General features: G+C 41.0%; 1 protein-coding gene across 1 annotated transcript in view; it reads right to left on the bottom strand.

Annotated features, from left to right (window-relative positions):
• The window catches only part of sntg2 (syntrophin, gamma 2), a 189,297-nt gene that overhangs the window by 104,318 nt on the left and 57,820 nt on the right, over window positions 1-27,159 (bottom strand). The window contains 5 exon segments of the mRNA XM_079641150.1: window positions 333-374; window positions 2,685-2,728; window positions 8,094-8,151; window positions 8,281-8,337; window positions 8,457-8,594. Of these exon segments, the coding sequence (XP_079497276.1) occupies window positions 333-374; window positions 2,685-2,728; window positions 8,094-8,151; window positions 8,281-8,337; window positions 8,457-8,594 (339 nt within the window).

Below are 27,159 nucleotides of genomic sequence, written 5' to 3'. Positions count from 1 at the left end.
AACATTTGTCAGTGCTGCAAAGTGTGACAGCCTGCCATTAAAAGCTCTGGATTTTGTTCTGAAGAGAGACTGCTCATTATGCATTTTTACGCTCGGGAGGTAAGTAGAGTGAACAGCTGTTTGGGGCTGCACAAGGAGACAGGGACGACAGACATGGGATGAGTGTGTGCTTGTGTGTGGGGATAGTTGCAGAGAATAAAGGAATTATTTAACAAAGGGAGAAGATTTATTGAGAGCCACTGGGATTTGGTGTTAAACCTGGGAGAAAGATGGAAAAGCAATGGAAGGATGGATGGAAATATTATACAACAGTTAATCGCAAATATACTCACAACTTCTTCATGGGTACAAGGCTTGACATTTATACCGTTGACCTAAAGAAACAGACAGAAAAAGTGGAAAAGCACATTAGTAATTATACAGGGTAGAAAGTGTGTATTTTTTTAATCAAACCTACTTGCCTATTTGCTAATTGACAACCCTTGGTACCCAGATTACAAGAGTCAGCAGGTGATACATAGGTGGACAGTAGGGCTGTAACTGTTTGTGTATTCGTACTGAATTGTTATTGTACACACCTGTAGCACTTTTGGGAAAGTATGTTCAGTGCTCCTACTCGGTAAACGGTTACTCGGAAAATGGTCAAAGTTGCCAGTGGGCGAAATGCTACCTCATTCTCAGCAGAAGGATTGTTTGTCGGTCTTTCACAATTGCACTACTGTATGTTTAAAATAAATTAAAATCAGTTCCCAACACCAAGAGGCACATGACAAAAACAAAGAAAAAGGAAAAACAAAAATGATCACAAAGAACTGCAAAGTCACAAAAAGACATGCAAAACAACCACAAAGAGATGCCAAACAACTACAATGAGATGAAAAAAGGACGACAAAGAAAATATGAAACGAAAGATACAAAAAACAACGACAGTGTCTTAGAATGACGACAACAAGATGCAAAACGACAACAAGGAGATGCTAAACGACCATCAAAAGATTACAAAAAATATGAGATGCTTAAATAAATGCACACAGAGAAACACACAACCACAAGGCAACAAACAACAACGACAAAGAAAATAACAAAAAATCGCAAAGAGATACAATATAACCAGAAAGTTAGAAAAAAAAGGGCTTTATGGAGATGAAAGATGACCAAAAAGAGAACAAAAAAGAGCTCAAAAGAATAAAAACGATCACAATGGATGCAAAACGAGAAACAAAACATTCACAGATACAAAGTAACCACAACCTAAAATGACTACCAAAGGTGGAAAACGACCAACAAAAGATTAAAAAAACAACTATGATATGCGAAATCTCAACAACAAATTACTTGCCACAAAGCAACACAAAATAACCAGAATACAATTCAAACTATTCCAGAGAGATACAATATAACCAAAGCATTTTTTAGAACTACCGCATAATAAACAAAAGGACCAAATAGAGAAAGAAAATAGATTAAATATGACAAAGAGAAAAAAACAAAGGCAAAACAACCACAAGGGAAGAAAAACTACAAATAGAAGGAAAACAATCACAGAAGTACAAAATAAGCAGAACATTTTCTAAATCAAACCAAAAAAAGATGCAAAACCACCACAGGGAGAGGAAAACTACCAAAATAAATACCAAACCATCACAAAGAGATACAAAATAACCCAAAAGCGTCTCAAAGAGTAACCATACAATCACAGAGATAAAACAATAATCATGAAGCGTTTTAAAACGACGACATTGAGATCATAACTACCACAAGGAGAAATATAAATCTTCAAAGGGACGCAAAGGGACCATCAATATATGCAAAACAACTACGATAGCCAAAATGACCCGAAAGAGAATTGTTTTACCACAAAAGGTCTTAAAATGACCATCAAGTAAAAAATAACAAACTCGCAAGATGACCACATCTGAGATAATTATTATGTAAAGGCCTATTGTCTCACAATCTTCCATGGCTGAGGGCTATAGCAGCTACGTAAGGGATAATGTGCTGCGACGCGGTCATTATGGGGAAAAGAACACCGACATGCTGATCAGGAGCCCGACGCGAAGCGGAGGGATCTAGATTGATTTCTAGATTGATTTCATATTAGATCATAGGGCTTTTTAAACCCATCCTATGGCTTTTAGTATGCAAATAGATGCAATATTCTGCTGTGTGAAAATTCAATATCATTGCAAATAAATATGAAACGGTGTTGATCCAAAGGAAAGAGCACTAGCAATCGTAGGTAATCTTGCCTGGCTGTCCAATGAATCATCTTGATATTCAGGATAAACAGCACACTCAATAAACCTGCCAGACAGATTCAAATTAACTTTCAAAAGATTCAATTAATATCTCAACTTTTGGGTTTCCATGATAATTCTGATGAACAGAAACTATTATGCATTCGTGACCTTATGATTATTCTATGACGGAAACTGACAATGGGGTGTTCGTTTGAGAAATTGAATTGATTAAAAAAAATATATATTTGACATTTGATATATATTTTTAATTGACTCAGACAATTAAATAGTCATTTGATTAAAATCAGGCAGTTCAAAGTTCAAAATATTCTCTTTTAATTTTCGAAATGAAATAACTGTCAAAACATAAGCGGGTTGAATCTAAAATGTGACACTCTTGGCAGTGACCCGAATCGACCTTCAATGGAATAAGCCTGTACCAACCTGCAACACAGCGTCCCCGACGAACAGCTTCCCCGTCTGATCGGCTGCAGAGAAGTTAATGAAAACATTACATTGCATTTAGCTGACGCTTTTATCCAAAGCAACTTACAATACGTGCATTAGACCAGGAAGATACAACCTTGAAGAAAACAGAATCATATAAGTACATCAGGTTTCATAGAGCCAAACATTTCAAGTGTTACTCAACTGGCTTTAGATAAGCCAGCCCTTTATTAATATATAAGTGCTTTGTTAGTAATTTTATCGCTAAAAGTGGAGTCGAAAGAGAGACAATAACTGCTCATTTCATACATGGTAATGTGGAGGAAATAGCAATCAGTAAGTGTGTTTAACTAATCTCTGGCTACAGCTCAGAAAAGAACACAGGACAGCATGAAATCTGAAACTAATCATGATATACACTCATTTGCAGCTGGGCGGGGGGAATACAATGATAACTCTGTTGCGAAAAGATTTAGAAGGTTCTGTTAAAAGGGTCCCGGTGATAGGAAGACACGATTCCCTCGTATCCAATCAGTATTAAGAGGGATGTGGGCCAATGTTGTGACTCGACAGATATGTTAGGTTTAGTTATGTATGTGTATATATATATTTAAGCAATAGCTCACGACAGGCCGTGGTATATGCTCATTATATCACAGCTAAAAGCGAAGCGTTTTATAAAAAATGAATAAATGAGAATCGTATCTGTGTTGTTGATCTGTAATATTACAGTGTTACGTTGATTTGTTTGTCCTTCTCGGACCATGCACTACGCATTTCAGTTGTTTTGTGTTAGAAAAGAAAGCAACCAATCAGATCTTGTTCTGGGTCTCTGGGTAGAATATCCTTCAACCAAGGTATTCTATATCCTTGATAGAATGCTCCGGCCGTTGCACTGAATGAGAGCATACGTTTGGACTGACAGTTTGATCAACCAATCATATATTGATTTGTAGCCAATGGGCGTATTCTTTCAGAGTTTCCCTCGGTTCCAGGGTACTCTAGAAGGCCCGCTAGTTAACTGGCTCGAGACAGAGGATCAGATGAATGCGACGAAGCAATTCATGCCGTTTTATTGCTTTTAACGTTGAAATGACAAGTGCAACAGGTGAAGATGAAGTTGTTGCGGAATTGTTGTGAGTAATAGGGGTGGGCGGATCGATCCCAAAATATCGATACTTCCGATATTACGTTACGTTTCAAAATATCGATACTAGAGCCAATAGGATCGATACTTTTATACTTCACCCCCCGTCTCCTCTACTCGTCAATTTCTTCAAAAAAAACTATGTGCAGACGAACACAAGTATCTGCTCTTTTCTTCTCTCTCCACTGCTGTCCTCTCCTGGAGGCTCGCGCACGCGCAGCGCGCTCCCTGCCTGAATGCCGATTATCAAGCTGACTGACAGCAACCAGCAGGGCAGGACAGCAGCAGCCAGCGACTCGCGAGTGCAACACACACACGCGCATGATGGCTGAGAGAAAGAGGAGCGTTGTGTGGAGCAATTTCACAACTGGCAATTCAAACTTAGCGAACTGTGATGTGTGCAAGAAGACAGTTCGCTACTCTAGCTACTTTGTATTGTTATTTTTCATGCTGGGGGGGCGGCGGCGGGGGTGTGTGTGTGTGTGTGTGTGTGTGTGTGTGTGTGTGTGTGTGTGTGTGTGTGTGTGTGTGTGTGTGTGTGTGTGTGTGTGTGTGTGTGTGTGTGTGTGTGTGTGTGTGTGTGTCTACAGAAGGTCCAGTTGTGATAGACACGGTTCGCCACTGCCGGTTTGAGACCCCTCTGATTGGCCACTGTAAATGCCACTCCTCATCTCTCTCAACAGCGCTCTTATTATTGTTGTGAGACTGGCATGGCGGACAGAGCGAAGTGATCGAAGGTCTGGATGCACTTTAAAAAATGTAGTGGCGATAGTGCAATCTATGTACTAAATTAGTTGCTTGTAAAGGGGCTAACACAAGCAACTTAATTAAGCATTTGCAAACGAGACACTCATTGAATCTAACACGGTGCAGCGTATTTGACAGCCTAAACAATGTGGCTGCAAGCGACACTGCTAGTGCCAACAGTGCAAGCGGGCTTCAGCCGCGCCGTGTGTAAATGTGACCTGAGCGAAGGCTCGCAGGCAGGTTAGCTGCTGCGCACGGGCAATATGTTTTGTTTACCTGAGTGCAGTCTTGCAGGCACATCGCCTTGTCTTTTTTTAGTTTATTAACACTGACAGCAGAGCCGGCCCGACCCATTAAGCGACATAAGCGGCCGCTTAGGGCCCCGCAGCCACTAAGGGGCCCCCTAGCAACAAAAATAAATAAATAATAAATCTCAGTACACCGTCGCCTTGATAAGTATGTTTAATTAATTGTGTTAATATGCCTAGATTGCCTACTCTCAAAGTAATGTATTATATTATTGAGTCAATAATATAATACATTAACCGTGCTTTACCTGAACCTCATCATGACACAAGAGAGGACGGCAGGATTGTAATTTCCCTTGTTCAGTGAATGCGACAGAGGCAAGACACCAGACCAACCAGAGAGTTGAATCGAAATAAACATCTGTCTTATTGGCTGACAGGTACCTATCATGTGAGCTGTGACAATGTTTAAAATAAACTGTCAGTCGGACTCAGAGTTTTTGAAGATGGACATAAGAAAACATTTTCTTAAAAAATACGACAATTCTCAAGTGGTGGCTCACACAACAACCCCAGAGCCACCACTTGAGCCAGGTAAACAAGGTATGTAAATGTCAGTAAACTTCCAAGTTATGCGAACATGTAAGCAAAGCATAAATTACAGCTACGTTGACGTTACTTTGAATCGCGGGGGTAAGCTAAACCGTTAGCAAGTAGCTATAGCTAGCCAGATATATCAAATAAACACTTTTTCATATAATCTAAATGTAATGTTTTTTAGCGTTACCTGGTGATTTCAAAGAAAGCTCTCTGGGAAATGTTGACTTACTGTTCGACATGAAGCTAGAAGCTACCTTACAGTACACATTTGATCCGGAGTCCTGTCAGTTAAAGTGTTTCACAGTTAGCTTAGCTAAGCATCAACCTAGCACTGAAATATATGGATGTTATGTGACAGTATTTCTGAGAAAAAGTCAGCTGAGATGGTGGCATAGTTGCCACTGCTTTACATGTCAACAGCATGTTTGAATGTATTTGCAGCAGTAAATGTGGCTGTTTGGCCACTGACGTTGCCATAACAACACCTGAATTTAAATGTGCAACCTCTTTTTGTGACAGATTTTTGCAAGAAATTATAATTCTTCTGAATGATATTCCTATTGACAGCTAGTTTCTATGTGAACATTATATGATGGACAGCCAGAGAGAATAAATGAAAAAGAGTTATGAAATACTATATGACAAAACAAGAATACAGTTTAAATGATTTGTAAGATATCCATAAAGAAAAATCTGTTTACAGTTCTGTTTCATATGGGTGTTGAGATATGTATCCATAGATCTCTTAATGTTTCTCTCAAAGTACACCAGATTGATGCTTTTAAATTCAATATTTAAAAAAAAATCTTCCCGGGGGAGCATGCCCCCGGACCCCCCTAGAGGAGGTGAGGACCCCCTTAGACGATGTTAGGTCCACGGTGTTTACATGCTTATTTATACAATATGTGTGCTTATGCTAACATCATAAGACAAAAGTTGGTTCCGTGTTGTGTGTAGTGAGAACGCGCTAGAGTGAGGGGGCCCCCAAGCCAAAGCTTGCTTAGGGCCCCCAAAAGTCTAGGGCCGGCCCTGACTGACAGTGTATTAATTTGAGCTCCTACACCTATAATAATGTGGCCTTCCATTGAATGCTTTATAAACTAAACAGTTAAACTTACAGATGTCATTGTGAATTGGAAAACTGCATTTAAATGTTGTTAAAAGGTCAACGTTTCAATGTATTGTTCAGCAATTGTTGGTCGTTTACTAGGAATTGACATATTTTAAGCTCAAATACGTTGTTCTATGTTCAAACCTTCAGACACATTTTGACGTGTTTCAGTTCAGCACATCATTTATTTTCTGATGATTTACAAGTACAGTCCAGAATAATATACATACTTTATCTTTTTGCCATCTTAGCCTTTTTACCAATTTCTTCATATCACAGTTTTGCATGATGTCACTGTAGGACAATGTTTTAAGGATCTCTTGTCAAGCCAGGTTGTCAGTTTGAAATGTCTGGATGAAAATGTAACTGATTTACAAATGTTAAAAAAAAATGTAAAAACAAATGCCTCTTTTCATCCTCTGTCTGAGGGAAAACCCCAAAAAGCATGATAGGGCAAGCCAGGCCCCTTTAAGTTATTTTATTTATATTTGTCTGCTTCTTAGAAGTTAATGTTTAATCTTCACATCTTGTATTCATGTCTATAATTTTGAGCACCAAATTATTGAAAAGTATCGATAAGAGTATCGAAAAATACCGATACCGATAAGCAGTACCGGTACCGGTATCGATAAAATCCTAACGATACCCATCCCTAGTCAAGACGAGTTACGTGCTGGAGCTATTTATTGATGAACAACTGCTGCGGGCAGTGACTTTTTACAGCTTCCTGATGTCAATAAGCTTTACATTTTTTATATGTATGGTTTGTGGGTTAAACAGAGTTTTATATGGCATATTTTAAAAGCCATGCAAACCATATCCCAAGTTTCCAGTCTTTATGCTAAGCTAGGCTAATCAGACTCCAGCTCCATAGGAAGGTTGTATAACCTGGCACAGATTTTACAAATGGAGAATACATCTACTTGTGATGAGCTGTTGCATAATGTCTTCTGTAGATCTGGAGGGAGTATTCCAACGTCTTAGAAAATAACCTTACAAGTATCATCGCTGCGGGGAGTAACATTTTAATAACGCTCACTAAAGTGAACTTATAACTCAGACATGAGTTGCTACCAAAATCATCATTTAACTTTCTTTAAATAATAAAAAATAAATATTGTGATTCTTTTTTTAACAATTCCTCTCCTTCTGAAATGTAAACAACTGTTTTACATCTTGAATCCAAGCAAACAAATAAACATCTTAATAGAACAATAATATAAATGTTTAGGATTCTTTAGGTTAACAGTTCAAGTCAATAATCAAATGTAAACTGACAGTATTTCAAAGATAATTCACAGAAGTTTTGACAATCCATACCGTTTCACAATATATATATTGCCGCAATACTAACTACAGTGTACCAATATTTCCACACCCCTAACTTTTACAATAAATAATTAATCTTTAGAAAGGTTTAAAACATAATTCTGAATTTAAATCACACCTGTAAAATATCCAGTGGCTGTTTCATTAATTTTGATAAATGTACCCCTGCATTAAAAAAAACATTTTCTAATCCACATTGCAATAGGAAGTTAAATGATTCTTACCTACTTGATCTTTAAAAATCTTTGAAATAACCACAGGGACGTTGTGCTCTGCACCCCCCTGAAAAGCACGAAAGAAAGAAGAGTTGTTGCGTTTCAGAGGTGAGATTTGCTGCAAAAAATGCTTTCTACAACCAAAAGCCCTTTTTCATTTCCAGTTTAATCTCTCCATAATGGAACTTTTACTTACTTTGATGCTTAAGCCCAGACCGCCAGCCGCCTGTCTTCGCAGTAAAACAGTTCTGTGCTTTAGAAAGTGGGAGTTTCTTATTGGCAATAGGATATTGTGAACATTTATTGAAACAGTATTCTGGAGTTATGCGGCATGAATTACAATGCATTACTTGAGCCCTGGGGCGCACTTACATTTACTTGGGATTCACTTCCATTTGTGCAAACCACGTCCAGCTTCTGTATGGTTAACGCCTCTTTGGTCAATTTCAGGCAGACATCATAGGTATTGTTGGTCTCCTCATTGTACAGCAAAGCAATTCCAGATTTTGTCTGTTGGAATTGAGAAGAGCATTGACATTCTGCCAAGCGGAGCAATTATGTACACAATGAACATTAATACATAATCCTCTTTTCCGAACGTGTCATTTGTGTACCCTCATTCTAATGGTCGAAATTTGGGTTAATTGGTATTGCTCAACATTGTAAAAGCTTGAACCTTGGTGTAATAGAAAATATGAATTTCATGCTTTGACTTTTATATCTGTAACTAATCAAAAAGGATCTGCAAAAGTTTAGGATACTACATTTGACACTTTAAGGAAGGATACGACAAAAGCAAATAAAAGATCCTTTGCACTAGGAATATTTCTGTGTACCTGTGACCATAACACAATGTAGTTTAAATGTCACCCTCAAATTTCATGCATTATTGTCATTGCTTTATCACCATCTGCAAACCTCTAAAAAATACAGCAACCACACCCTTTAACTGCTCTAATAAATTAGAAAAAATAAACTGATCTTTTTTTGTCTTGAGAACACGTGATTGTTGGGTTTGTTCAAGTCGTCTGTTCTTTTGTCCCTAACTTTCCGTTTGTCTGACCTATCCAACACCCCATTTAAGTCATTGTCCAAATGTGTTTTTCTGAAAAACCTTTATAACTGAATTTATTTTTAATACCATGGTTTTGGAGAAAATTATGGCATTGAAGATTCAAATCAGGGTGTTTCAAAAAGGCCTGCTAATGTTTTGAGTCCAACACTTTCATGAATACGGTGTAACACTTCAAAGGATTAGTTTAGATTTTCGGGTTGTATGACGTTCTTATGTAACCGTGTATTAGTGTATTGAAGCCAAGCGATGTACTGCTGATGGGGGCATCAGCAAAACATATTTTAGCCACTCACAATCAATATGTGTTTAAGAGCGCTATATTTAGAATATTTTAACTGTTTTGACTTGTCAATAGACAGCCTTTATCTAGGCTTTGACAAAAGCCAATAGACTTCCTTGACCGGAATAAAACAAAAAGGACTGTACTGCTCTTCTTAGTTCTGATGTTTTGAAGGACTAACTGATCAAAACTGCAGTAAACCAGCAACTTATGTGTTCTGTGGGGTAAAATTAAAGAGTCTGGTGGCTTTCAAGAAATAATAGACTGATGTACAACTTTAAGAAAAGGCTTTCACACAACAGCATCAATTATCGAAAATGTTTAAAAAAGATGTGGGTGGCTATACATTTGGTTGCTTCCTCCATCAGCTGGTACTCCTGTCTGTTTCTACAAATTGAAGTGGTGTCTATCACAATCTGCAGTAGGAAACTTTTAAGGTTAACTTGACAAAGTTTGTTTTTGTACTTCCACTGGGAGCAGCAAAACCTGAAGATGGACCACCAACTGGTGGTTCCTTCTAACAATACATTTTCACTTCTATGTACTAGGGGTTTAACGGTACACGTACCGAAATTATTCGGTAAGGGCCCTTTGGTTCGGTATACATGTGTACCGAACGAATATAACGTTAAACGTCAAAAATTGAGAACGTGAACAACTTCTTGGAAGTAATCTCAGGTGCTGCGTCGCAGCATTCAGAGTAATTTGCTCACATTGGGTTCAACGCGTCAGAGCGAGCAAGTCATTTCATTGGACGAGAGGCACCGAAATGCTGCACCTTAATGTTTATTGTATTATATTTTGTATTTATTTGAGTGAATATTCACAGTTGAATAATAATTAAAAACCCAAAACTAATAGTTTATGTTTTGTGAGTACTAGTAGCCTACAGTAAAGTTCAAATACAGATTATTTCAGTTCATCTAAATGCTGCACCTTAATGTTTATTTTATTATATTTTGTATTTATTTGAGTGAATACATTATTCACAGTTTAATAATAATAAAAAAATATATATATATATTTTATGTTTTGTGAGGATTTTTTCTGCTGAACCGAAAACGTACCGAACCGTGACCTAAAAACCGAGGTACGTACCGAACCGAAATGTTGGTGAACCATTAGAACCTTACTATGGACACCTATTTACTACCTTACACATACTCTTAGGTGGCAGCGTGTGGTCTTAAGCATACAAAGGGTGCAGTCAGTCTTTGGTCGTTTATATTTTAGGAAACCTTGCGGTAACATGTAACCCTGGTCTGTCCATATCGCAATTTACCATATCTCTCGAGGCAAGGCCATGTCTGAAGTTCAGTTGGCTTACCACGTCCATATGGAGCTATTGGATTTAAAACTATGACATTTGTCAAAATTAATGACATTCTATCAGCCTAATCTTTGTGGTGGTTTTGTTGCCATTATATATTCAAATTTCTTTATTAGGATAAACCCCTTGAGGTGAATCACCTCGTTTTCAAGGGGGTCCCAAGAAAACAAATAACAAACAAGTACAACATACAAACAACATTCACACACATACATCGGAAGAAATAACCAAGAAATTACAAACATTCAGCCTAAGCATACAGCACATGGTAATACATTATAGGCGGTTACATTGAATGCATATCATTGGGTAGAGTAAAGTAGAGTAGCTGTACTATATATACAAAATCATAACAATAAAGACTTAGAAATAAAGACTTAGAAATGGGCAATAGGTGGGTCATCTCATGAGGAGATGGTGAAATAAGATGGAGCCTCAACAACCCTTAAACAATAAATAAAGTACTTCAGGTCATACAAAAACATTCAACCTTGAGGTGAGACGACAATGCACGCTTGAACAAAGTCAGAGTAGGGAGAGATCTGATGGTAGCAGGTAAGTTATTCCAATCAGCAGGAGCTTTAAATTTGAAGGCTCTTTTGCCAATGTCCTTTTTAACTAGAGGAACGGTGAAGAAGAGCTGAGAGGTATGTCTAACTTGGTGGGTTGATGTAAAACGAAAGAGATACTGTTTCAAATATGGGGGATAATTAAAGTTGAAACTTTTATAAATGAACTCAAGCCAGTGCAAATGTCTTCTCAAATCAGGAGAAGGGAGATTGAGGTTTAGGTACAGTGCACAGTGGTGTGTATGGAAATCACAACCGAGAATAAATCTACACATTCTATTGTAAGCAATGTTTAGCGGGGCTAGAACAGATTTCGGAGCATTGAGATAAACAACATCACAATAGTCTAATAAGGGAAATAGCAGTTGGGTAGCAAGTTTTTTCCTAACTTTTAAGGTAAAACAGTGCCGAGAGCGGTAAAGAGTACCGAGACCAAAGTTTACTTTATGCAGTATATGATCAATATGAGGTTTGAATGAAAGGTTAGAGTCAAGCCATACCCCTAAATATTTAAAACTGTCAACTCTATGCAGAATTGTACCATCATTGCAAGAAATATCACATGAGCCAGTCAAAGATTTGAGTTTGTGTCGGGTACCAAAGATCATAGAGAAGGATTTAGTTTTGTTCAAAAGTAACTTGTTCTGGAATAGCCAGTCTTGCAGGAGGGTGAAATCTGACTGGAGTGAAACTTGAATTTGAGAGAGATTTGGTTTTGATGTGTAAATAACGGTATCATCTGCATATAGATGAACATTACAGTTTTGAAAAATGGAGGGCAAATTGTTTATATAAATGGTGAAAAGTAGTGGTCCAAGTGTAGAGCCCTGAGGTACTCCACTATGCTGTATAAGGAGATCAGAACTTTTCCCATTCAAAATAACACACTGTTTTCGATTATGTAAATATGAGCTAAACCAAAGTAATGCACTTCTAGAAAGTCCAATAGCATATAATTTATCAAGTAGTAAATAGCGATCAACAACATCAAAAGCTTTGGTAAGATCAATAAAGATGGCACCAGTTAACTCCCCTCTATCAGCTGCAGAGAACACATCATTTGTGAATTTAAGTAGGGCAGTAGCTGTAGAATGATTTGATCTAAAACCAGATTGAAGGGGTGTGAGAATGTTGTTAATACTAAGGTATAGTGAAAGTTGGTTAAAGATGATTTTTTCAAATATTTTGGCAACAGAGCATAGGATGGAGATAGGCCTGTAATTATTGCAATCAAGCTGATCACCACTTTTATGAAGAGGAATAATACGTGCATATTTCCAGATAAGTGGTAGTTCGCTGGAGACAAGTGACAGGTTGAATAAATCAGTAAGAGGGTACATAATAATATTGGCGGCTAGCTTGAGAAAACGATTTTCAACCCCATCAAGTCCAGCACCACTGCTTACCTTTAATTCACAAATTACTTTCTGCACTTCAGTTGGTCGTATTTTCCGAAAGGAAAAAGAACTGGTACAAGGTGGCATATTACCAGGAGAACTGGTAGTCGGTTGACTGTCAGGGAGAAGCGAGGAGCAGACAGACGAGAAATGATTGTTGAAGACCTGGGAAATAGATAGTGGATCATGTAGAATATTGCCATCAAGCTTTATTTGATTAATTTGATTAATTGAATGTTTTTCAGAGATGTTAGTAATTGTTTTAATTTTTCTCCAGAATTCTTTGGGATTTTTAAAGTCACCAGTCAGGCATTCTCTGTAGTAAATAGCTTTGGCATTAGAAGTTTTAGTTTTGCTTAGATTTCTCAGTTTTCTATATATTTCCCAGTCAGCATTGTCTCTTGTCAGATGGTATGTTGTCCATGCTATGTCCCTTTTCCTAAAGAGGTCAATAAGTTCAGGACTGATCCAGGGGAGATGTCTACCCTTTACCTTAATAGTTTTCCATGGTGCATGTTTATCTACTACTTTTGTGAACTCGGAGAGAAAAAAATCCCATGCATCTTGAACATAAGGTATTAACTGAAATCTGTCCCAGTTAATAGCAAGTAAATCATTCAAAAATAAGTCAAGATTCAGTTTTTTATATTGTCTGATACTAATCAACTTAGGGGGCACTTTCGGAATTTTAATTTTCCACACACAGTAAACAACACAATGGTCACTAAAACAGTCTGACATGATACCAGACTTGGAAAATCTGTCAGGATGAGAAGCCAGTATCCAGTCAAGAAGAGTTTGAGACCGGGGTGTAATACGAGTAGGCTCTTTAATAAGTTGAGTTAGATTTAGATTATTTAGTAGATTTTTTTCTTTAGAGCATGATTTATCAAGCCAATTTTTGTCAAAGTCACCAAGTATTATTAGTTCGCCTTTCTGAGAAATAGAATTGATGGAATTGATGGTGGAGATTATATTATTAAAGGAATCAGCAGGGGATGATGGTGGTCTATATACACTTCCAATGATCAGTCGCTTGTTTTCATGCAGTGTGATTTTAACAAAAATACATTCAAAAAGATAAGCTTCAACAGGGGGAGTAATCAATTCAGAAGCGAGCTCTGCTAACACAAAAATGGCCACACCTCCACCCAATGAGACTCTGTCAGATCTGTATAAATTGTAATTTGTCAAATTAATTTCATTATTTGATATATGACTACCTAGCCAGGTCTCCGAAAGTGTGATAATGTGTGGCTTATGCATAATGACCCATACACGAAGCTGGTTAATTTTTGACACCAAACTCCTGATATTAAGATGAATAATTTTTAATCCTTTTGCCTCATTCATAAGGTTTCAGTAACATAGGAAATAGCAGTGTTTTGTGAGTACAGCATTTGTAGGCTAAGGTCAAACTAGATGCAAGGCTGAAGTCTATTTTCGATTTAATTAATAGGCAGAAATCAAAATCCCGATCATACAAGCACACACAGCCGCAACAAAAACAACAACAACAACAAAAACAAACAAACATTCCCCACAAGAGGCCCATCAGGCCCAGGGGCTGATCCCCAGGCAGTCCCATGAGTGAACAAACTAGCCAGAGATAAAGTTTACAAAAGAAATACAATAAAAACAGATAAAGTAAATAAACAAACAAACTTAGGAGAAACTCGAAACTCGAGTCTGCATTCAGTTAAATAAATGTGTAGCTTAGAGAGGAGTATCACCTGCCACTACTGACAGCACAAGTCACGTGAGGCAGTTTAGCCAACGGCAAGACCACATTATTCTGACGTCAGATAGAAACAAGGAAGTAAACAAAGACAAGCATGGACTAATATGACATACCAGCAGCTGGTGAGTTCGGTTCGGACATGAAAGCCGCTTCAGCGCGCTTATGACAGGTGAAACTCTGCATTTTGCCATCCACGGTAACACACAGTGTAGCAGGATACTTCATGAAGTATTTCATCCGGCCACGGAGGTTGCGTTTGACTGGGTCAAAGAGACGGCGCTTGTTCATCACCTCGACACTGAAATCAGGGTAGATGGAAATGATCGAGTCATGGAATTTAAGTGTCCCTTTCTCCCTGGCGACACGGAGGATCGTCTTCTTGTCCTGAAAATCCAGAAGTTTAATCAGGATGCTCCTTGGTTTATCGCGGGGATCTGGCCGCCTCGGGAGAGTGGTGGGAGTCCGGTGAGCCCTCTCAATCTTCAGCGGCGATGGGAAGTTCTCCTGCCCCAGGACTTGGTGGATCAGCTGGGTCATAAAGCGGACCATGTCTCCTGATTCTGCAGACTCAGGTACTCCAACAAAGCGAAGATTGTTACGTCGGCTGCGGCTTTCTAGATCCTCAACTTTGTTTTTAAGTGTAGTATTGACCGACTCCATTCGTTCAATGCGGGTCGTGAGATCAGTTATGTTGTCCTCGTTAGCTGAAACACGATGCTCAAGCAGATCGACTTGCTCAGACAGGGTGGATAGTGAGCTCTGAATTGTATCCAGAGAGGTTTGTATAGGGTCGATCTTTGTGTCCAGGTGAGACAGCATATCAGCTCTCACCTGATGAATGGCGGTCAGCAATGTTTGTAGCGACATTTCGCCTCCAGCTCCAGCCATTGTATCAAATAAAGTAAATAAATGTCCTGTTAGGCGACGGCTAACTTGTAGGATAGTTTGGATGAGTTAGAGAGGCGATCAGCAATCAGTAAGCTACTATGGAAGCAGTTTGGCAGACTCAAGCTTCAGACGTGTCACTCACGACGCGGCCATCTTGGAGGATTTTGGCCTTTTTTGCATTGTGAAGTATGCTAGTGTGACCCATACAAAGTGTGTGATCACAATGTTATGTTTATATTTAATATCATTTTAGAAACCTGTTTAACAATGGACAGCAGGGGGCAGTAGATGGCAGGGTAACATTGCCGTAAAGGGGTTTGTTGTGATTTGCGCCTGCCGTAAACGGACTGATGTGGAGACGGTGCTGCCGTTGGCTTGCCATTCTGGCAAGACCCGCCAAACGAGCAGCTAAGGATTTTGTTGTTCATCATTTCTCCTGTTTTGCAGGTCAGTTTTGTCACAAGTGTTATAAATATCCACGGTAGTGTTGTGTCACGATGTCCTAGTTTTTGAAGTGGTGTTTGGACGTTGTTTATAGTCTTCAAATCTGCGTAGGAGACTTTCTCGTGGTTGCTGTGTGCGCGTGTGTGTGTAATGGCGGTCGCTATTTTAATGTAGCATAAGCTCTTTGGTCAAAGTGAATGCAAGTACATGTAATTGTTTACAGCTCCTGTACATTTTGTACTTACATATTTTCTGGGTTTATATCCTAAGTATTTTGTGTGTGTGTTTTGTATTATCTGTATGTGTTCTATGGTCAGAGTTAATACATAAATGCTTGTGGGATGTTAATGCTAGCACAGAGTAGATTCTGATGCTTTACCTGGGAAGGTATTTAAAAGAGTTTGATTACAACATCAATATCTGAAGAGAGAAATTCTTAGTTTAAGTCATGGTGTTTATTTCAGATATATTGAAGACATGAATATATATATATGGACATTAACAATTGTGTGTGTGCCAAATGAATAATAAATTCTGGCAAGACCCGCCAAACGAGCAGCTAAGGATTTTGTTGTTCATCATCTCTCCTGTTTTGCAGGAATACTATCTGTCATCGCGCCCTGCATAGCGGGGCCTGTTACAGATTCTTGGGGTCTCGTCCGGGATTAGCATCGTTTGAGACGACCATATGCTGATCCAGTGATATTGGACCTAAAGGACCGGACTGACGACGTGTTGCCGGAGTGGAGGTGCTTCCAGTTAACGACTCAAGAGGTAGAGAGACCAGATTAAAGGGGATCTACGCCTCGGAGTGCAGAACTCTTTGCCACAGTTGCCCACAACACACAGGATGGCTAACAACGAGAGGAAGAGACTAAGCTGGTCCATCAAGAAAGGACTTCATCAGCTAACAGCAGATGAAGCGTATGAAGTTGCCACACACCTCGATCCAGTGGAAGGACTTGACTCATCAGAGCTTAACAGGGACGACGAGGAGGGCTGTGTTGAGTATATTGCTGCAAATATGAACAGAATGACTCTACTAAACCTAGAAGATGAGGGAATGTCAATGTTGTTGTGTCTACAAGATACTGTTGATTTGATTATTGCAAACCGTAGCAGTGGTACAGTGTGTTCAAAAGAGGTTGAAATTGATACTTCTGTTAAGTCACCCATGATGTTATTTGCTACTGTTAACGCTAATCAACAACTTGAGCCATTAGACAATCCAACTGAGACTGGCATTCATGAAACAGACATACAGAAACTGTTAAGGGGCTTAGAGGAGGTGCAAAACAAACTTCAACACAGTGTCACCACACCTAGTTCAGATACACCGCAACCTCACTCTAGCCAACCCAGTAAGCAGCATACACCTAACTCACCACCTACATTTACAGAAGGACTCTCTAATCCCACCCAAGAGAGCATGATTTCCCTTAAAGATCTTTCCCTTCTGCATAGAAGGGAGTTTAAGATTCATGGAGGGCAGATAACTGACACTTCATCAGACATTAGCTTTAACAGCTTATGTAAACAGATTGAGGAAGGCTGCAGAGAGCAACACACTGACGACGAGATCATTAGAGCGGTGTTACGCATAGTAAAGGGTGGACATTTTAAAGACATGCTGACAAACAAGGAAGATCTTACAGTCACCGAGCTGAAGAGTTTCCTGCAGTCCCACTTTGGCGAGAAGAGCAGCACAGAGCTCTTCCAGGAATTGACGTGTGCTAGACAGCATGAAAATGAAGCTCCACAGCAATTCCTATACCGCATGATAGGACTGAAACAAAAAATAATGTTCACCTCCAGGCAGGCAAATGCACTTATTAAGTATGATGCATCTACACTGCAGGGTGTGTTTTTGAATGCAGTCTATCAAGGCATGGGAGAGAGACATGAGGATGTCAGACGGGAGCTGAAACCACTGCTTGCTGACCCCACTGTGTCTGATGAAGCTCTGTTAAGGCAGGTTATCAAGACAACGATGGAAGAAAGTGAAAGAAAGCGCAGACTGGGACGCAGTTCCAACCGCAAGTTAACTCAAGCACACAGCATACTTGCTGAACCTGAAGAGATACTCAGCAGTGTGGGAGGGACTAAAATCAAAAGTAAGGATAATGTCATCCAGAGATTGAGTGCTCAGGTTGAGGCTTTAACACAGGCAATGGAAACACTGAAACAGCTATCAACAACGACCCAGGTGCCTGAGGGGCGACATCAAACCACCCACCAGTGTTGCTCTGACAAAACCAGACCAGAGAAGAAGACCAGGAGACTGTATGGGTGCCCACAATGCATAGCTCAGGCTCAACCAAACTGTAGCCACTGCTTTTTCTGTGGGGAGGAGGGTCATCGTGCTGTAGGCTGCTTGAAAAGACAGAAGCAGGCGGGAAACGGGCACCGGTCAGGGCAAACGGAACGACCACTGACCGACCCAAAGGACAAGTCCCACCCCCAGGAGGTTGCAGCAGCAAGACAAAGCACTGGTCATACACCTATCAACACGCAGAAAAATAACGAACAACACCCAATCAAAAAGATAGCTCCGTTAATTGGCCGAAAGTCGCTATTGAGATGTAGCATGAACGGTTACGCCATAACCGCTCTTTTAGAGTCTGGGGCCAATGTTAGCATAATAGACAGTGCTTGGAAAGATAGATACTTACCTGGACAACATATTAGACCCCTCAGTGAACTCATGGAGGATGATCTCTACGTGACGGCTGTCACAGGAGATGCAGTACCTTATGAAGGATGGATTGAAGTGGTAGTAAACCTGCAGGGAAACGATGATCCAGACTTATCTATTCGAGTGCCTTTCCTAGTGAGTCGAATAAAAATAGACAGACCAATAGTTGGTTTTAATGTCATCCAGGAACTCTTTAGGAGTCATGAAAGTAGACCCAAAGTTATATCTATCCTTGTCAACTTGCTTACTGGTGCTTTGGGAATTGACAGTGCTATGGCAGAAGCTATGGTGAGTTTCATAAAGACTGAGCAAAAACAGGAACAACATAATACTGCAGTAAAGATAGGCAGGAAAGAAGTCACTATTTATCCTGGCCAGGTAGCTTATATTAAGTGCAGGGTACCAGTAGATATTAGTGAATCTGACTCACTTGTGCTTTTTGAACCCAATCCCGAAGCTACACCACTGGCACAGCTGAGTGTTGGAGAAGGACTAATGGCGATCCAACAGACAGAGAGACCTTTCGTAAAGGTGCCTGTGTCAAACCATTCCAGAAGTGCTGTGACTCTGCCCAGCTGTACTGTTCTAGGCAACATCGAAACCATTGATAGAGTGATAGAGACAGACAACCCAAGCAGCAAGGACAATCAAGGCCAGGCAAATATAGCCAGTTCTTCCACATCACCACACTCTAACAGTGACAAACCCACTTCTGCACTGTGGCACCCACCTGTGGATGTCAGCCACCTGAGTGATGAGCAACAGATGAAGGTGGAACAGATGTTACACGAGGAATCGGCAGCCTTTGCTAAAGATGATGGGGACATAGGCTGCATTCCCAGCCTGCAAATGTCCATCAACTTAAAGGACAACATCCCAGTTCAGCGCACATACAGTGCAGTGCCCAAGCCCCTTTATAAAGAGGTTAAAGAGTACATCCAAGACCTGCTTGTAAAAGTGTGGATAGTTAAGTCCAAATCTCCGTACTCAGCTCCTTTAGTCTGCGTCAGGAAAAAGGATGGGTCATTAAAGTTATGCATCGATTATAGAATGTTAAACCAGAAAACAGTACCAGACCGTCACCCATTGCCTCGTATCCAGGAACTCATCGACACCCTAAAAGGCCAAAGCTGGTTCAGCATGTTAGACCAAGGCAAGGCCTACCACCAGGGCTACATTGCTGAAGGATCCAGACACATGACGGCGTTCATCACCCCTTGGGGGCTGTATGAGTGGGTGAGGATACCTTTTGGACTCTCCAACGCCCCTGCTGCTTTTCAGCGCAGCATGGAGGAAATGTTGGACTCTCTGCGTGACAACTGCTGTATCCCTTACCTCGATGACATCCTCTGCTACTCCGACTCCTTCACAAGCCATGTTGAGGGAGTACGTCAAGTCCTGAGAGCCTTGCAGTCCCATGGTGTCAAGCTTCGACCAACAAAGTGTGAGCTGTTCCAGAAAGAGGTCAGGTATGTTGGGAGGCTGGTCTCTTCAGACGGTGTCAGGATTGACCCAAAAGACATTGATGCCATCATGTCCCTGAAAGAGAAGAGGCCAAGCACAGTTGGAGAAGTGCGGAAGTTACTGGGTTTCTTAAGCTACTATAGAGCCTATATTCAAAACTTCTCAAGCATTGCAAAACCAGTTTATGATCTGTTAAAAATTAAAGGAAACTCTACCGTGACACAGGGGAAACATAATGTTGGAAAAGGAGCTCAGCTGCCCTTAAGGACACCGGAAACTGGAGTTTCTTGCTCTTAAGTGGGCGATATGTGTGAAATTTAGGGATTACCTGTTCTATGCACCCCATTTCACAGTATACACCGACAATAATCCCCTCACATACATGAGTACGGCCAAGCTGAATGCTGTGGGCCACCGATGGGTAGGTGAGCTAGCAGACTTTAGGTTTGATGTCAAATACAGGCCAGGAAGAGTGAACATAGACGCAGACACGCTCTCTCGTCTCCCTCTTGACATTGACACCTACGTCAGAGAGCGTACTGAGGAACTCACAAGAGAAACCATCCAAACCACATGGGATGGTTGTGAGTCTGCAAAGAGGCAGGATGTTGCTTATGTTGCTGCATTGGACCTGGCTTCATGCTCAAAGTCACCTGTGAATGTGTCACCCCTTACCATTGACCAAAGTGAGCTCGTCAATGCCCAAAGGAAGGACCATGCAATCGGTGAACTTATCAAACTTAAAGAGGCCAAGGCAGTATTGACCAATGAGGACAGGAAGAGAGCCAGTGGTACACTCAGAAAGCTCATGAACGAGTGGGGAAAACTGCACATGGAAAATCAACTGTTGTACCGGACAGCCAGTCAGCGGCAGCAGCTCGTCTTACCATCACAATACCACCCCCTGGTACTAAAGCATCTCCATTACGACATGGGACATGTTGGGGCTGAAAGGGTCATCCACCTGGCTCGAGACCGTTTCTACTGGCCTTTCATGAAAAAGGACATCGAAACCTATGTAACCAGAAAGTGCCGCTGTATCAAACAAAAGAAACCTGTGACACACGTCAGAGCACCAATGGGCAGCATCACTTCATCTGCACCACTTGAGCTTGTGTCTATAGACTATATGCACCTGGAAACTAGCAAAGGGGGCTACGAGTACATTTTAGTAGTTATTGACCATTTTACCAGATTTGCTCAAGTCTATGCAACAAAAAATAAATCTGGCAGAACAGCTGCTGAAAAAATCTATAATGACTTCATTCCAAGATTCGGCTACCCGGCCAGGTTACACCACGACCAAGGCAGAGAGTTCGAAAATGACCTGTTCAAGACCCTGAGGCATCTGGCTGGAGTTGCTCATTCGAGGACAACCCCATACCACCCCCAAGGAAACCCAGCTGAGAGGTTCAATAGAACACTGCTCCAAATGTTGAGGACCCTGGGAGAAAAAGAAAAGAGCAACTGGAAAGACCACTTATCGTTGGTGGTACTTGCATACAACTGCACCAGGCATGAGGCAACAGGCTTCTCACCCCACTACCTCATGTTTGGACGGCACCCGTGTCTCCCAGTAGATTTAATGTTTGGTCCGTCAGCCAAAGGTCAGACTGAAACAACACAGGGCTATGCTAAGAAATGGGCTCTGAGAATGAAAGAGGCTTACCGGATTGCATCTGAAAACAGTCAACACTCCAGTGCAAGAAACAAGAAGTACTACGACTGTCGCATCAAGGGAGTTGTGCTCCAACCTGGTGATAGAGTCCTAGTCCCAGCATGAGTGAGAGAGGTGGACCTGAAAAATTGAGGTCCTACTGGGAACAAACTCTGTATGTCATCAAAGAACAAGTTGGTGAAATTCCTGTGTACAAAGTGTGCCCTGAGACAGGTGGTGATAAGATCCATACCCTCTATCGAAATCTCCTACACGTTGTCAATGACCTACCTGTAAACTTGCCTGAACCAACACGAAATCCGCTACCACCTAGAGGGAAGAGCAAGAGTCATCATGTTGAGAAACAACGACAGAGAGAGACATCACAAAGCAGTGACTCAGAAAACTCTGATGATGAGGCACCTAGAGTACGATACTGGCTAAGAGTACCCCCACAAGCTGGACTTCACTCACAGAATATTGAACCTAGGTCTGGATCTCAGCAAAACACAGACGGTCCGAAAAGGGTACCAGAACCACATGGATATAGAGTGCCATCGAGATATCATACACCAGAACAACATGAGGTTGTTACACCTGAGAGAGAACAACCAGAAGAACGGACACCTCTACCCACATACCAAAACAAATATTTAAAAAAATATTAAATTTAAAAAGAAATATTTAAAAATATATATATTTCAAAAATATATGTATTTTATATTTTTTATTTTTAATGAACAAGGTAAATATCATACAATTGGTATCAGTAAAATGTATAATCTACAATAAAATCTTGTTTAAAATTGTGTTACGATGTCTAAAGTTACTGATAAGTCACATGTTTCCTGCCTGGCCTTGCCCTTGGCATTAGTTTATCATTACGGGGCGCTGCCCCCGAGCCAAACAGCAGCAACCAGCACGTTGCAAAAGTCTCAATAGTAAACTGTGCCGCCGAAACATAATTTCAGCCAATCAGCGCCGTCAAATATTTTGGTCATGAGGGCGCTCACATTGGCGCCCACGTTGCTTACGTGCGTTGACGTGAGTTGTTTTTTAGACTCGTGAGGAACTGGGGTAGTATCTATAGTAACGCAGTGTAGGCGGAGCCGTGACGTCATCTTCAATGAGCTCCCCAGAAAAACAAAACAGCCGTTAGCTCTTAGCACTCAGAGCTCACAGCTCTTCATATCTGTTCAGAAACTAGACAAAAGTTAAACAAGTACAAACCACATACTGTCTGTGTCATGGCGAATACAGTCGCTGGTTTATTTATGTCTGTATAGGCCGTTGTTGTGAGTGTAGACGGTCGGAGCATTTAAAACGTTAGCTTAGCCAAATCTCCTTTAGAAAACACGCATTTTAAAAAGGTTTTTCGCCTGCCGTCTGTCTGCAGACTTGTCAAAGCCTTAATTCATGGTTTTTACTATCCGGTATCAGTATGTTGTTACTTCGGCATCATTTTGCAACGTGTATTACAATTAAATCACGGTCAAATATGTTCATCTTGTTGTAGTTGTAGCCCCCACGTCAGCGATTCTCTCTCTAGTTTAGCATACTCAGCCCGACTCAGCCTGGTTGTTCCTGGCCCTAGAACCACGATTTTATGGGGCCATTACATCACCAGAAGTCCCAATTTAAGGGGTCATTTCTCCCAAAAAAAAATGTTTTACTCACTATATCAACAGCCCCACCAAAAGTATTTTCCACCAGCCGCAACTGATTATTCCTATCAGCTGTCAATCACTGTTATGATTCACATATTCAGTGTTATTATTAAATAAACTATATTTTTTGGAGGAGTTAATGATGAATGTTCCTCAAGATGCTTGCTCACCCTCCTTAAAATTTGAAAGACCAGTAATTACTATCATAATTCAAAAGAATCAAAGGAACAGTTCAGCGCCCCACAACTTCATTGCAAACAGTTACAACCTTGACTTTACATCAGAAAGAACAAACATTAAAGAAATGACTAACTGCATCAGTTAGGGTTAAAAAAAACGTGTATTCAGCTAAAACATACATCGCTGCAGTTATTATCCAGTGGAATGCCCGTACCTACTGGCCTAGTTAAATGAAAGTGGTTACTTTTTTTTGGCTGGGCAGTGAAGTTTTACACACCGTCTTATTTGACTTTCTCAGGACTTGAAACTGTTTTTTGGGGGGTAGACCCCCACAAAGAAAAAACATATATTTACACATGTAAGGTCATCTTCTTAAATAGTTTATTATTCTCATCGACTAATCCGTGAGCAGAGCATCAAGTTGGCATGTCTATAACAGCTGAATGTGGCGATTACCATCTTGATCAGCAACAAAACGCCACACAAACTTATTAAGATTTAAAGCTATGGTGCGTTTTGATTCAATGCTGAGTACAGCCAAACTTGACAGGCTCTTCTCTGTCATAGTAGACCGCAAACAGTTGCGGCGCCAGAGTATTTGTGTTGGGTAATCTATGGTAGGGCTAACCCATACAGTGGTGGGGCTCAAGTCAGTATTTGCAATGTAATTACATACACGCTCCCCTTGACAGTGAAACGCCACGCGTGAGGTTTAGATTATTTCCCTGTCTCAATCCAAATGTAACTGTATGAAATAAAAAGGCACATTTGTCTTGTAGTAAATAAAAAGGGCGATCTGGAGCCAATCCTGCAATTTCCCCACAGGTGAAAGAGTTGAAAACCCAACCCCTGCAGGGGGTCTGGGGGGATTCTCCCCCAGGAGTTTTTTTGAAATACTAACATCAAATACACATTCTGGTGCTCTCTTGAGAAGAAAAATAAATAAATATATATTACTACACAACGTATTTAAAAAGATTAATGCCATTTTAGTTTTTTGTTACTTTGTTCTGAAAGCTGAACCTGCTGCTTCTCACAGAGGAGAGGGAAGAGGCGGTGTGAATGACTTTACATTGTGGATAAGGGTGGATAGCCCCCATTGTTCTGTGTGTCAAAATGAAAGACAGCCCACACACCTATCAATCATCAAACCGTGAGGTCTTATAGTTGTACCGTAGTATATAGATATGTACTACAGCAAAAGTATTCTCCGTCGGGACTTCCTGCAACAACACCACGCCGTTATCGTGATTCTGATTGGCAAGAAGATATTATCAAAGATGTTCTATTGAGAAGACGATCACTACGTGACAAAAGTGTTCAAAACCGTTTCTAGTCTTCGGTATTTCCAGACAAGTGGCTACTGAAATCAATCTTACTAACTGCTGTCTGTGCAATTTACTCCGCGAGTTGGCAGACTTTATTTTGTTTACTTTAACATCATTGTTCATGGTGGGGCTAAGCCATGTATTGGTATGGCTGTAGCCTACCCCAGCCATACCCTGAACGCAAATTACCTCATTCCTTCTGCCTACTTGTATCCGAAATGCTTCTCGTTTTGCGCTGTCCTCCCGTTCAAATGAAATCGCCGCCAATCAGATTTCCAAGCTCGCGCCAGGGGGGGGGAGGGGTTACAAGGCTCGCGTCTTGTGCTGCATTCACTTGCACTCGGACATTAGGGATTTTCTCTCATAAATGTCCGATGAGCCACATCTTTTCTTTCAAAACAAAAAAGCCAAATGGGGTGGCAGCTGGGGTGGCAAGGCATTTTTCTGAGGTGGCAGCTGCCACCCCGTGCCACCCCGTAGAACCGCCACTGCCGGGGTGTTCGTTCCGGTGCACGCCGACAGCATTTAGCACTACATCGAGATTAAGATTAAACTTATTTTGGGAACACCCACATACCTATGGAGTTGGCCAGATGTGTGTAAATGACTGTTCATGGTAATTTGAAAACAAATGCCGTTGTTGGACACACACAAACACACCGAACATACACACACACAGCGGAGCTGAGCAGAGCACATACACACACACATCATGCGCCTTTGTGACCAGACATTTCCTTCATACAACGAGTAATAGGGGGAATAATCGGGCCGTTCAATGTGTGTGTGTGAAACGTAGCAGCCTGCAGTGGGGAACACAGTGAAGGCGGTGTGTACGCGCTGGTGCTGCACTTCTCAGAGGCTGCCTCCTGATGCTGCAGCCATTTCATGAAGTGAAGGAGGCTTTACAAATAAAAAAAATAGCTCTACACCCCTGGCCGCAATGTCCTTCAAATTAAGTCCGAATTCGAAATATATCTCAAATAATGTATGCACTGCCATTCCCCCACAAACATAACAGTCTGCGATTAAACGGTTGTCTCCTGTGTGCTCCACTTGGCGCACCACCTGTAACTTTATCTGCGCACGAGAGGCTGAGACCCTTATGCTAACCAATTTTGATTTATTTTGTATGTTTTGGATGAAATAATATGACTGGTATAAAATAAAACGAATTTTTTTTGATAAAATATTTTTATATATTTATAATTCTGCAAATATTACGATAAACTCAAGGCTATTTCGCGGCACGGCAGTAACACCTCCACGGCAGTGGCGTAGCTGTGGGTGGGCCCGGGTGGGCCTGGGCCCACCCACATGCACGTCTGGCCCACCCACAGCCAATCAGCGCGTTATAGCGCAGAGCTGGGGAGCACAGAAGGAAGTGCCACAAACTGCAGTTCCTCTAGTGGCCAACAGGGGATGGATGCAGAAAGGAGCAATTCCCATAGACCCCCATGTTAAAATGGCCAACTTTACAGGAGAAATAAACATGTTTATAGCCTGGATCCAATCAAAGTTATTCTGGATATAGTTAGATTCCACCTTCATGACAATGGAATAGGGACTGCATTTCTTTAACGTGAGTAAATTAGTAAGTAAAGTAAGTTTTGCCGTGAGTGAATTAAAGTCTTTTTTCTTCTTGAGGTCTGCAGTGAAGCGTGTACACATTTGCTGAATATGAAAAGAGTCTCTCAGTGTGTGCCCACTGTGCGGCTGTCAAGGATAAACAACCTGTGGCCGCCGAGCCAGTCATGTGTAGGGATGGGTACCGAGCCCCGGTATTAAACGGGCCCCAGGGCTGAATTATTAAAGACTGTGGTACCATTAAGCTCCGACGTTATCGGTCGTTACTGGAGAGAGACATGTAAAACATATCTGTCATATGTATTATTGCTACACAAACATTATATTGCAGTTTTAGTGTCGCCAACTTCGTTTCTAATATGCAAAAAGACAGCAAAATGCGTCTATGATTATTTTTAGTATTTTAGATCTTTCCAACTGCTTGCGAGGGGGCGGGGCAGTTTACACACACGGAGCTGCTACATGCAGCAACACACACACACACACACACACAGAGGAGATGGTAGAGAGAACGCGCTCCGAGGTGTGGTTAAACTTTACCCGTCTCGATGCTCGTTACCAAAAGTGCAATAAGAGTTTAGCATGTAAGGGCGCCGGTAACACGAGCAATTTGTCTAAACATTTAGCAAAAGTGCACCACATTCAGACGGAGAAATGCACCGGGTTCGACTGTCTTTCTGGTAGCGCTGTAGCCCCCCCCCCCCCCCCATCCACGAGTAACGTTTCCACATCAGGTGTTATGAATGCTAGCAGCGACACACGGAGTTAACTCA

The sequence above is a fragment of the Notothenia rossii genome, assembly GCF_949606895.1.
Source record: "Notothenia rossii genome assembly, chromosome: 7".
In the NCBI taxonomy this organism is placed as follows: domain Eukaryota; kingdom Metazoa; phylum Chordata; class Actinopteri; order Perciformes; family Nototheniidae; genus Notothenia; species Notothenia rossii.
This window is presented reverse-complemented; position numbering and strand designations above follow the sequence as displayed.